This window comes from Leptidea sinapis, chromosome 6, assembly GCF_905404315.1.
Source record: "Leptidea sinapis chromosome 6, ilLepSina1.1, whole genome shotgun sequence".
In the NCBI taxonomy this organism is placed as follows: Eukaryota; Metazoa; Arthropoda; class Insecta; order Lepidoptera; family Pieridae; genus Leptidea; species Leptidea sinapis.
This window is the reverse complement of record NC_066270.1, coordinates 13676714-13691022: the sequence shown is the minus strand read 5'-3', so window position 1 is coordinate 13691022 and position 14309 is coordinate 13676714. Positions and strand designations below refer to the sequence as shown.

The 14309-nt window shown below is 36.3% G+C and overlaps 1 protein-coding gene across 1 annotated transcript in view; it reads left to right on the top strand.

The window, feature by feature from the left end:
• The window catches only part of LOC126964982 (angiotensin-converting enzyme), a 201160-nt gene that overhangs the window by 179857 nt on the left and 6994 nt on the right, over positions 1–14309 (top strand). Inside the window, exon 10 of the mRNA XM_050808357.1 lies at positions 442–582. Within this exon, the coding sequence (XP_050664314.1) occupies positions 442–582 (141 nt within the window). The remainder of the gene's footprint in view (positions 1–441; positions 583–14309) is intronic.

Below are 14309 nucleotides of genomic sequence, written 5' to 3'. Positions count from 1 at the left end.
TGACCAATATATCCGAATGGTTAGTGACCCTAACTACTAAGCTAGAGATCCCGAGTTTGAATCCTGGTAGGTGCAATCATTTATATGATGAATATGGATGTTTGTTTCCGAGTGATGGACGTTTATATTTATTTATGTATGTTTAGGTAAATATATTGTATTAAATATATCGTTGTCTAGTACCCATAATTCAGTATATTCCTTGTTTGGGGCAAGATAATGTGTAATTGTAAAAGTGTGTCAATATGGTTATTATTATTATAATAAACTTCTTCAGAACAACTAAATCCCAGTTATGTAATTCAATATATAATACGATTTTGTAGAGAGTATAATTCACAGCAAATATCAAATTGCTTTACAAACTATGAATGTGGTTCATGGGATTAATGTTCGTTATCTTATGCGCGGTTTCACAACTATTAAATTTCCTTGTTGCAGATATTTCGTCAGCACTATATTGCAGTTCCAAATCCACCGGGCATTATGTGAAAGGACTGGACAATATATCGCCGGCGATCCTTCTAGACCTCTACATAAATGCGACATTTATCGGAACCCAGAAGCGGGCAGAATTTTGACGTAAGTACCTTATTGTATTACTAGCTGCTGCCCGCGACGTCGTCCATTTAGAATTTACCAGAGGGAGGCTCCTTTGCAGAGGATGCCGGCTAGATTATGGGTACCACAACGGCGCCTATTTCTGCCGTGAAGCAGTGATGTGTAATTATTACTGTGTATCGGTCTGAAGGGCGCCATAGCTAGTCAAATTACTGGGCAAATGAGACTTAACATCTTATGTCTCAAGGTGACTAGCGCAATTTTAGTGACACTCAGAATTTTTGGATTGTAATGGGCAGGGTATATCAATTACTATCGGCTGAACGTCCTGCTCGTATTATGTTCACAAACGTAAACGTAACGTTTCGAACGTAATGTTAAATAATAAAAAACCAATCGTATATCAATTACCAAATATGAAACAAACAGAGGTTAAGGTAATGCTCGATTCTAAAACTCAATAATGTGTGGATTCGAATGTTTTTCATTATTATGGATAGTAAATTACAGTGAGACCCACATATCAGTAACTTTGCAAATAGATTGAGTTCTTCAGCTTTTGCCGTTAAAAAGAACAGGGGGTCTACTCTCTTTCTCCGAAGCGAAACTTCGTAAACGAACGTAATTTAAACGAAGTTTCGGTAAATTTATTGAAGTAGGCGTTACTTTGCGGAAATCCATAATTATACAAATGATTTGAGTTTTCTTTAGTGTTAATTCCGCCCACATTTGTCTTTAAACAATTCGACACGTGTTTCGCCTCTACACGAGGCATCCTCAGGACAAGTTGTCTCGCCAAAATCTGGCACGAGACTCTTTTCTTGACTTTGAGTTTGTTTGTCGTGTCGAATTGTTTAAACACAAAAATTTGCGGTATTAACAATAAAGAAAACTCAAATCATTTGTAGAAGTTTCGGTAGTCACCCTTCTCTATTTTGTTTTCGGACACACCAACGAAGTTCGGAACCATAGACAATATTCGTGAACGAATGGTGAACGATTGAATTGAACATTATTTTAATCCGACTAATTGGCTTATGTGAATACAGCTCGTTTGATTTATTTCGCCTAGTTTTTTATTGTGGGTAAATGTATGTTAAAAAATATTAATTACCTACTAAATTCAAGAAAAATTGTTATCGGAATTCATTCAATACAAAAAGAAAGAATAAATTGTTTAATTGTTACATCAAACGAAAGTATATATTTAGTTACAATCTTAAGTCAAGCGAAAGTAACTCTTCTACAAGGCCACGGAATTTTCCACCCGACATTGAGTCATAACATATTATAAATAACCTTATATAATAGAAATACGCCTATATTTTACATAATGTACTAGCAATAATGGCGATTTATATATAAAATTTTCTTGATACAGGATTTCCTTGTAAGGAAACTACAAGAATGTGAATGGTTGCAGACATTATGTTTGTGACCTTGTTTCACAAAAACCTACTTGTATTTTGAATACTATAGCTAATGTAATAATACCAGTGGGAGGCTCCTTTGCACCGGATGCCGGCTAGATTATGGGTACCACAACGTCGCCTATCTCTGCCGTGAAGCAGTAATGTGTAAACATTACTGTGCTTCGGTCTGAAGGGCGCTGTAGCTAGTGAAATTACTGGGCAAATGAGACTTAACATCTTATGTCTCAAGGTGACGAGCGCAGTTGTAGTGCCGCTTAGAATTTTTGGGGTTTTTCAAGAACCCTACCGAACCAACTACCGAAGAACAATAGGTTTTTTATTACGGCAACTATTAGATGCTTGTGTGCGTGGCATCTTGACACTCAATGACATCTTTCAAATTTTGTAACATGCGCTTCGTGTTATTTTACATTAAAATTAATAAAAAAACCTACTGATGATATGTGATCCGTGTCTTTCTTATTTCTTGTAGTATTATTTTAAAACGCTTAAGGTTTATTACGCAACCCGACATTATAGTTTCAATTATAAGCAAAGTTTAATTGAACATGTGGCACGTCAACGTCACACATTGTTCGAGATTCACTCGGTTCGAGGTTCAGAGTATGAGTTGCCGTACTTTCTGACTACTCCTGTGGTATCTAGTTGGAGCGCAGCGGAGACCAAATGCGTCTAATATTTTTGATAACGAAATAATATTGATTTAAAATAACGATAAAATATCTTTTTATATTATAGAAAATGCTATTTTTATAAGATGGCCTTGTACCAGGTAGGAACACTTTTAGGTAGAGAAGTCAACCCTAATATCATCAGAAGAGGAAAGAGACACGCGATAGAAAGAGAGGCAACTTCTAGGTGAATATAATTGTAGGTTAGTAGCGTTGGGCGATCGGAATTACACTTTATTGTATGACCGCAAGAGTCCCTATTTCTTTAATTGAATTTGCGGAGTATGACTTCCGTATTTTTTTTATGGAATAGGAGGAAATCGAGCGTACGGGTTACCTGGTGTTAAGTGATCACCGCCGCCCACATTCTCTTGCAACACCAGAGGAATCACAAGAGCGTTGCCGGCCTTTAAGGAGGGTGTACGCAGTTTTTTGAAGCTATCCATGTCGTAACGTCACAGAAACACCGCACAAGGAAGCTCATTCCACAGCTTCGTAGTACGCCACACATCTAGATGGTGGGGATGATATCCTAACTTGTGGCGTGTTGTGCGAAGGTGGAATTCAGCTGCAGGTATCAGGTGAAACAGCTCTTCGGAACACTCCCCGTTATAAATGCGGTAGAAGTCACACAATGAAGCGACGTCTCTACGCAACGCCAAGTGATCCACCCGGGGTCTTCGACAATTCGAGCTGCTCTGCGTTGTACGCGGTCAAATGGATCGAGCTGATACTGGAGTGCGCCAGACCAGAGATGACAGCAATACTCCATGCGTGGCTGGACCTGTACTATTTATATATTGTTTGCTATAAGTATTGTTCATGGGATAAATGGTCGTTATCTGACCGCAATTGTCCATTGCGTGAATAAAAAGAAAACAAAAGTAATACGCAATTGAGATGTCTGTGCGAGAGGAAATGCCCAATTGGCCTAAGGGCATGATGCGGGCTTTGTATTGTAAGTACATTATTGACTTTAACGATACAACATGAACACAATCTGATATCATTATGAAGATTAAAAAAATATATATTGTCATAAGTATTTTGGAAACTTTAGTAAACTGCTAAGATAATTTATACATCAAGATAGACTGAAAAGCTGGGAAAGCGTCGAAAAAATAGCGGTGAACTGTTAGACACTATTTTTAGCAGCATTTTATTTACTTTTTTATTTTAAAAGAAAACTTAAAGCTTATTAGATGACAGTTGCGGTTACAAACGTTTTGGTCCTTTAAAAGTGTTTTATTTAAATGTGTAACACACACATTTATCAAAGAAAATATTATAATATTTTGTTTTGTTATATATTTTAATAGACTTATATGTTGAAATCTTGTATGCTTTGTTCAACTCTCAGGTTGTGGCTTCAGTTACAGGATCTACTTTACAGTTGATAACCTGCTCAACCCCAATATTTGCATGTTAGGAAATTGACTTGAGATGTCGCTCTTGTAAATCTAAACAACTTGTTATGTTTTTAAAGTGGTAATCCTCACTTCTAGGATTAATACACAAATAAAATTTGAAAATCAAAATTTTATGAACGATGCGGGACTCGAACCCACGACCTCTGGCGTTCCGTGCCAGTGCTCTCACCAACTGAGCTAACCGTTCGAGTGACGCATCGTCATAAAATCTTGTATGCTTTGTTCAACTCTCAGGTTGTGGCTTCATCTACAGGATCTAGTTTACAGTTGATATTGTGTGGCCTTCTAGCACAGGTGTTCCTCACTTAATAGAAGGTCACATCCACTTCTATTTTCGTATCATTTTTGTTACTGAAATAAATATTTTTCAATTAGAAGAAATTAGTCAATAAATACAGAAGAAGAATTAAAGCTAATTACGGAACAAGTTTTCACAGATAGAATTTAGATATGAAAAGAAAAAACACTCAACTGGGAGAAGGAAAAGTAAAAAGGAGTACAGGAGGAAAAAATTGGTCAGAGTAAATATATAAAAATGCTATACATTTGTCGTACTATAAACGTATAAGGTCGTCTAAATGTCCGAGCGGCGTTGTATACATTAACTTATACACATAACATTAAAACATTCATTCAAATTAGCACTTTATTTCGTGACAGTAATGTTCAAAGTCTATTGTTTAAAACTCTGCCTAATAGACGCGTAGGCAGAGTTTTTCTTCGGGCAATTTTTGAGCATGATTGTGAGTTATGGTGTTAATTGTATTCTGACGTATCGCGAGTGTAAGACGTAGCTTGTCACGCACACTAAAGTAATTAACCTGGCCCGTTGTCGTGCGATCTCTAGCAGCAAGACCCTTTAGCAATACGTATAAATGATCTAAGGTTAATACATACCACTCCTGAAAATAGACAGACATAGAATCGAAGAGATTTATAGAAAAAACTTTTGGGCCAAAATAAAAAAGTCATGAGCTTAGAGTTAACCTCTATTTTCAGGAATGCACGCACACTAACACAAAGTCTCATTCGTATAAATCGCGAGTGTAAGACGTAGCTTGTCACGCACACTAAACTAATATTCCTGGCCTGTTTTTATCGGTTGTCTAACAGCAAGAGACGTATAAATATTCTAAGGTATTATTAACATGTCTTATAATATTGAAGTTTAGTTTAGAGTTAACCTCTATTTTGAGCAATGCTGACACACTAATACAAAATGCTCACACACTAATACTAATACAATTGGGAGTGTAAGACATTATCTTGTCACGCACACTAAACTAATATTCCTGGCCTGTTTTTATCGGTTGTCTAACAGCAAGAGACTCTATCTAGACGTATAAATTATCTATGGTATTAACATGCCTTATAATATTGAAATTACAAAACAAACGTCACTTATCTACAATAATAATTATTTTTAACTCGGTCAGTTTCAAGTTATCTAATGGTACACAATCCTGTTTGACTGCAACGTGTAAATGACTTCAATCAGCATTTCTAAAGACCTCTAGCAATAATAACATATAATACAGCATTCAAGGAAAAATTCAGATTGTATGATCAGCTTTGTGGTCCAGTTTTATATGTTTTATATTCAAACTGGCTGAAAAAAAAATGACGTAAGTAATCGGGAATGTATAAAGCCATCGGAAATGTGACATCATCATCATCATCATCAGCCGGAAGACGTCCACAGCTGGACATAGGCCTCCCCCACAGATTTCCACGACGATAGGTCCTGCGCTGCCCTCATGCAACGTATTCCGGCGATCTTCGATCCATCTTGTGGGGGTCCTATCAACATTGCGTCATCCGCTACGTGGTCGCCATTCGAGGACTTTACTGCCCAAGCGGCCATCTGTGCGTCGAACTATGTGCCCTGCTCACTGCCACTTCAGTTTCGCAATCGTTTGGACTGTGTCGGTCACTTTGGTTCTCCTACGGATCTCCTCATTTCTGACTCGATCTCGCAGGGAAACTCCGAGCATAGACCTCTCCATTGCCCTCTGAGCGACCATTATCATTCTCATTAGGCCCATAGCAATAGCTTGAGCGGTGAATATTGGACGGTTACAGTAACAGTTAAAGTTATGACGTCATCTAAGAATTGTCAATTGGTGCAACTCATTTTTTCGACGGACAGATGGTCGTTGGGGCAGTAAAAACCTCGAATGGCGGCCACGTACCGGAAGACGCAGTGTGGGTAAGCCCCCCACAAGATGGACGTTCTGGACAAGATCGCCGGAATACGTTCGATGAGGGTAGCGCAGGACCGATCGTCGTGGAGATCTTTGGGGGAGGCCTTTGTTCAGCAGTGGAAACCTTCCGACTGATGATGGTAATGATGATGAAGCTATTGTTAATGTTAAACAGCTAAATAGCGACCTGTCGAAAGTATCAAATAAATATTCGAAATTTACTTGATATTGTCATTTTTTTAAGCCGCATTCCATAGTCTATGTTAAAGTCGGCGTTACTGTTAATGTTAAATTTAAGCCCTAACTATAACAGCTAACTTGATGCAACCTAGCCTTAGTGTACGAATGACAAACTAACAATCAAATTATAACGTCCAATGTTTGGGGCCGTTACAAATAAAACTCAACACGAGTTATTGCACGAAGGATTCACATTTACGCAAAACTAAGAATTACCGGTCGAGTTATCTCGGTCTAGATATTATAATATTTAATTTTAGGTTACCTGCCAGTTACCCAACTACGAAACGTAATTATATGCGTTGCTTTACATTTAATGCGGATGGTGCTGATTTCTAATACATTATAACTATCATAATTTATATATCCGACACATTGCATTCAATCAAAGAAACAATATATTGTTTTTAGTTTTATTTGTGTAATTAATCCCAGAAGTGAGGGTTATCACTTTAAAAACATAATAAATTATTTAGATTAGCAAGAGCGACATCTCAAGTCAATTTCCTAATATTACGCAAATATAGGGGTTGAGCAGGTTATCAACTGTAAAGTAGATCCTGTAGATGAAGCCACAACCTGAGAGTTGAACAAAGCATACAAGATTTTATGACGATACGGCACTCGAACGGTTAGCTCAGTTGGAAAGAGCGCTTGTATGGAACGCGAGAGGTCGCAGGTTCGAGTCCCGCATCGTTCATAAGATTATGTTTTCAGTTTTATTTGTGTTACAATATGTATGTATAACTACAAAGTTGAATTTCGCTATCAAAGTATAATTTAATAGTATTGAGTAGTAAAATTGTATCTTAATTTTTTTATGGAAGAGAATCATCTCTCTTGCAACGCCAGAGGAATCAAATGAGCGTTGCCGGCCTTTCAGTTAAAAAAAACTTACTACAGACAAATTGTCTTAATTTTGCGATTTGCGAGTCGATGTCATGGAGGCGTCGTCGTTACCTTCTTAAAATGGTTGAGGCGCGCGGTGGCTGGTCCATACGTCAAGAGATACCGGTATCGAAAGCCATCAAGACAAAGCCAATTTGGCTTCGAAGAAGCTGGGCGTCATCAATAGAGTAAGGCAATACTTCAAGCAGGCCCACATTCTAGCGCTCTACAAAGCGCAGGTCCGACCGCACAAGTATTGCTGTCATCTCTTGTCTGGCGCACACCAGTATCAGCTGGATCCATTTAACCGCGTGCAACGCAGAACAGCTTGAATTGTCGGGGACCCAGTGCTCTGTGAACGGCTGGATCACTTGGCGTTGCGTAGAAACGTCGCTTCATGGTGTGTCTTCTACCGCATTTATCACGGGGAGTGTTCCGAAGAGCTGTTTAACCTGATTCCTGCCGCCGAATTCCACCTTCGCACGACACGCCACAAGTTAGGATATCATCCCCACCATCTGGATGTGTGGCGGTCCTCCACAGTGCGGTTTTCAGGGAGCTTTCTTCCACGTACTACAAAGCTGTGGAATGAGCTTCCTTGTCCGGTGTTTCCGGGACGATACGACAGATACGAAGGTACGAAACCTTCAAAAAAAGCGCGTACACCTTCCTTAAAGGCTGGCAACGTTCTTGTGATTCCTCTGGTGTTGCAAGAGAATGTGGGCGGCGGTGATCACTTAACACCAGGTGATCCGTACGCTCGTTTGTCCTCTTATTCCATAAAAAAAATTGTTTTAAAAATCAAAGTAATACTTCTTAAAATATTACAGTGTCAAAAAATTATCAGATTTTTTTTAATTTACAATTTTGTGTGAATTGACGTATCCTTTGTATGATTCTATTTTTTATTTTCTTAATTTATGTTGAAACTTGTTATTTTGAGTATTTCAATGCAGGACATTGCTTAGTTAACATAATTTATAGAATAATAAAACTTTAAAAACATAACAAATTGTTTTGGTTTGCAAGAGCGACATCTCCAGTCAATTTCCTAATATGCAAATATTGGGTTTGAGCAGATTATCAACTGTAAAGTAGATCATGTAGATGAAGCCACAACCATAGAGTTCAACAAAGCATACAAGATTTTATGACGATACGGCACTCGAACGGTTAGCTCAGTTGGAAAGAGCTCGCACGGAACGCGAGAGTTCGTGGATTCGAGTCCCGCATCGTACATAAAATTTTGTTTTTGTTCAAATTTTATATGATTATTAATCCTGGAAGTGAGGGTTATTACTTTAAAAACTTAACAAATTGTTTTGTTATTTTTCACAAATATATAAGTAAATAACTCTTAATTTAAATCAATTTGAAAAACATGACTTCTTTTTTTAATCCCATACTATTTATACACTATTATTATATAAACTAGAGTAACAATAAACATTTTCATTAATTAAAACTTATCATAATCGTGTTTTAAACGCAATATAAATTTATATTATGGCTAAAACTAACTTGTAAACATTAACGACACAACACGTGCTAAATTGGTCTAATTAAATAAATTATTTAACTCAATAGCAGCTACCAGTTAAATGTTTGAGACAATATGTTTCAAACTCGGCCTATCTATTCTCGTTGCATAACGAGCCTTAACTTAGTATTAAGACTAGGTAATAGTCTTCCTTGATTATGCCACTACCAACCACTTTCTCGCTGGTATCCCGAGGCTCCGTCCAAAAGGCGATCAGTTGCATAATACTGTTTTTAGTTGGGCAATATTTTTATCAATCTGGTATCTTTGCTAATAAATTTCTAGTAAGGTTTGAAAGTGTGTTTGAGAGCCGTTTTTGGTTTGGAAACTACTGAACCGATCGGAATTATACTTATACTATAAGATTACATCGTGTTTCAAAGGACGTTTTAGTAAATTGTATGCACTGACATTACTTATCCGGAACCTGTATATTTTTGGCTTAGAAATACCACTTAGAAATGTAAATGACATTTCATTACATATGACAATTCATATAATGAGCGCCGCGGGGTACTTAATTTATATGACAATATAACGGTTGCTAGGTCAGCACTTTTATTAAACCTTTAAAATTTTGGTTTAATTAGTTTATGTTATAACGAGTTATTAAAACATTATTTGGATAAAATAAGATTCAGTTTTTAATATCCCTATTTATTTCATTTTCTCGTATCACTGCACTTCATAATTGCTTAACGTATATCGGATAAGTCCCGTGCAATGGCTTATTCCGTGGTCATCTGAAAGGCAAAGACTAATTGGCTTCGAAGGTACTAGGGATCATCAAAAAAAAATGCAATACTTGAAGCTATAACTTTTAGTAACTGCAATACAATGTATCTCTATATAAAGAGCAGGTCCGGCAATATAGGATGTATTGGCTATCATTGCATCCCAGGTGAATCCCAGAATTCAAATTCATATTAGGATGTGACATCACTTATGTATTGAAAGTCAAAAATTACTACCTATTCCAAAACTAATGCCTCAGACCAGAGAAGAATGTGCGAGCTTTATAGGCTTTTAAGGCGAGCTTATAAGTCCTTATACCAAAAGTTATGTTTAAGCTCTTTAAGGATGTATGTTATTGTAAATGTTTTAAATAAATACTTTATTGTTTATATTCAGAACGTTTTTGTTACTGTAACTCTCAACTATGAGCAAAAAACCGATTATTCAATAACTCTGGAGTAGAATAGATGCGTTATGTTAAAAGCAAGCTTAAACTACAGGGTGGACCAAAAGTCCGTTTACATTTGAATCGGTAGCCGCGTCTAGCAGCGGCGGTGGAGCGGGGTGGAAGGGTTACGCATTGCAAGAGCGGCCAATGGGAATTTAGTACCATGGCGTCGTTCAGCGGTAGTCAACGTGCGTTTTGTGTACGCGAGTACTATCGAAACAACGATTCTGCGACCTTAGCTCAACGAAAGTTTTGCAATCATTACAAGATACGACACAAAAATCAAGCTCCATCAGGTGTGTTAATTAAGAAATGGGTGCTCAAGTTTGAGAAGACGGGTTTAACAATGGATTTACCTCGATCTGGCCGGCCTAGAACGTCGAGGGACCCCGAAAACGTGGAGCGAGTAAAATCGTCTGTTCGTGACCAACCTGGACTTTCAACTCGAAAGCGGTCTGCTGTCCTTAACGTGCCAAGATAATGATGTATTAAACCGCATTCTCAAGAAAGATTTAAGTCTACATTCCTATAAAATCCAAATGGTGCAGGAATTAAGGCCTCAGGACCATACCACTAGGTTGCAGTTTGCGAACGAAATGATAGAGCGATTCACCAGTTTTACAAACATTTTTTTCTCAACAAGGCACACTTCCACCTAAATGGGCATGTTAATAGACAAAATTGTCGTTATTGGAGTGACACTATGTCATGGTGATCAAAAACCCCTGCATTCCAGCCAACCAACCCAGTAACTCTTGACAAATTAAAGGATCGTATTCGCACAGAAATCCAAAAGATCTCAACAGAAACATGTAAAGCTGTTATCGAAAATTTCCGCTCTAGATTGCAGCAATGCCAGAATAATGAAGGATTTGCATATGAATGATGTGACTTTTAAGAAATTAATTCCCCTTTTGTTTACTATCGAAAACAATAAACAATTTTGATCTACTGTAATTAGTTTTTTTTAATCATCAGTCGAATTATAAACGGACTTTTGGTCCACCCTGTATTATATCTGTATATATAAAAATTTATTGCTGTTCGTTAGTCTCGCTAAAACTCGAGAACGGCTGGACCGATTTGGCTAATTTTGGTCTTGAATTATTTATGGAAGTCCAGGGAAGGTTTAAAAGGTTAACAAATATGAAAGTGTTCGGAATTAAATAAAAACAACAATTTTGTTTTTCCTTTGATGTGTCCCCCGTCGTCCGATATTTGTTTTGTATGGACATATTTTCTATGAGAGAATTTATTGACGCACGGTTTGACAGTTCTGCTGTGAAACAATTTCATAACAACAACAGGGTGCATATTTTACGAAATAATTCTTGATGATATGACTTATTATTGACAAATTAATAAAAAACATTATTTTATTTATTATATACAGAACAACGTCAGTCAGGTCAACTAGTTATTAATAAATATTACGCAACAACTTAAGCAAGGGATGCAAAAAACATAATTAAATATAAATGTTATGATTGAGCGGATATTAAGTATATTTTGAGGTTATTTGTTACGGCGATTATAAATTGCATTGCCCTGAATTCCATCAATGTTTGTATCAACGAGTTCAAATTATACGCATCCTCGACCGCTCATTACCTCAATACATGAATGGTGTTATGCAATAAGTGAATTCGCTAGAAACTCTTATAACTATAATGTTAACACCAGGAACAGACATAAACTTAAAATACCTCCTACTCGGCTGAGTCGAGTTAGTAAGTCTTTTGTGGGGCGTTGTATTTGCTTTTACAACAAGATCCCAGATAATGTTCAAAACAAATGTATTACGAAATTCAAAAGAATTGTTAAAAAAGTTTATTATAACTAATAAACTTTATCACACAGTTTATTATAACTAATAAACTTTATCACACAAACTTTTCAACTCAATAGTTATTTATTATTATTATTATTACATTTATGTTAATAAATGTCTTTTTATTGATGCTACTGATTGAGGATTGAGCAAACGCCCTCAGGCTTTTAAATAATAAATTTTATTGTTCGATTTAACATTGTAACCATATTTTTTATGCAATAGAAGAAGCCCGCTGAGTTTGTTGCGCCCGTTCTTCTCAGGTCTGAGGCATACCTTTTGGAATGGTTAGTCTTTGACTTTCAAAAAGTATTTTTATATCTTATTGTTTATAAAAATACTTGAATTTAAATACATAATACTGAGTTATTAATAATATTAATCGCCTAGTCGAAGAAAAACAAGCGGTTCGGCCGTACCAGCCTTTTCTCGAAGCAGTTCAAACCATTTTCGACCCCCAATAACCTCATTGTGGTACTCAAACTAGTACTACATTGTATAAACACGGTATATTTTAAATTTCATGCAATTTAAACCGGTACTTTACGAAATATAACTAGTCAAAGTTTCTTAATTTTGTCACTCACTGACTGACTGAAGCATAAAGCATTTCTAGCACACATAGAAGCTTCAAATTTAGAATACAATTAGTGTTAAGTGTATAAATCAAGGAAAATATTAAATATTAAAATATATTGTAATTTACACTATAAGATGTTGTAAGGCTAGGTAATTATGTAATAAATTGAGACAGAGGGACCTTAAATAGAGACTGAATAATGACCGACTTGGATCTTACAACTTTTAACAGTAGAAGAACTGGGTTGCGAGACTTGGTTTTTTTTTGCGAGTTATGTTTTTGATGGCAATCTAAATTCAGATTGACTAGTATAATAGATCCTGTATATATCATGGCTCATTGGTTAGTGAACCTGAAAACGAAAAGTTTTTTGGAGCTTGTTATGTCAGTGAGAGGCTCCTTTGCACAAGATGCAGGCTAGATTATGGGTACCACAACGAAGCCTATTTCTGTCGTGAAACAGTAATGTGTAAGCATTACTGTGTTTCGCTCCGAAGAGTGCCGTAGCTAGTGAAATTACTGCGCAAAGGAGACCTAATACTTCATGTCTTAAAGTGACGAGCGCAATTGTACTGCCGCTCAGAATTTTCAGGTAATTCAAGAATCCTGAGCAGCACTGCATAGAAATGGACAGGGCGTATCAATTACCATCAGCTGAACGTCCTGCTCCTCTCGTCCCTTATTTTTATTAAAAAAAATGTATTTGTATAAATATTGCCAACAATATATATTATTCAGGTATTTTAAACAATACCTAGGCAATAGAACAGAATAAAAATATATCTATTCACCACAGGTAGTGACAATAACATAATATATTGCAACAACACTTGTTAAACGTCATGATACTACATCAGTTAGTAAAGGGGCTTTGAAATGGGGAGAAGAAGTCATTGGAAACTCCCAGCCCATCTTGTATATGGCTGATCAAGCAATATATAATGTAAAATTTCCTACAGATTATTATATAGAATAACTTCTATATAACACTAGCAATATGTGAAAGTATATTTATGTTTTTTCGTTGTATATTATATGATTGAATTTTGTATTGTTTTTGTAATAAAGTGCAAAAATACATTCAAGGTAACACAATAGTTTAATTAAAAAAAGTAAAATTCAGCTCAGTTTAAAGTGAAATATATTTATAATTGGGTGATAATTATTACGTGGTAGCATTTTATTTTAATAGAATCCGGTCGCAGTTTCAACTACTTGTAGTTGGCACATGGGCCTGTAAAAAAATATGAATTTAAGCCATTCCCGGATTAACTATTGAGTTATGTAATTATATACTCAGAAACATCAACGATTCGACCAGCCGTTAAGGAGTTCAAAGACATATTATATTAAAAGACCGTTTTAAAAAGACCCTTTGAATATCAAATAAATTGAGGTTGATTGAAATATCTATCATTTATTTCTGTATTTTTTTATGAAAGTAAAGGACGATACGAGCAGGACCTTCAGCTGATGGTAATTGATACGCCCTGCCCATTATAATGAAGTGCCGCAAAGGATTCTTTTAAATTTATTCTCTTAAAAACCCAAAAGTTCTGAGTGGCACTACAATTACACTTTCACCTTGAGACATAAGATGTTAAGTCTCATTTGCTCAGTAATTTCACTAGCTACTTAGCATTCAGACAAAAACATTATAATGTTTATACATTACTGCTTCACGGCAGAAATAGGCGCCGTTGTGGTACCTATAATCTAGCCGGCATCCTGTGCAAAGGTGCCTCCTA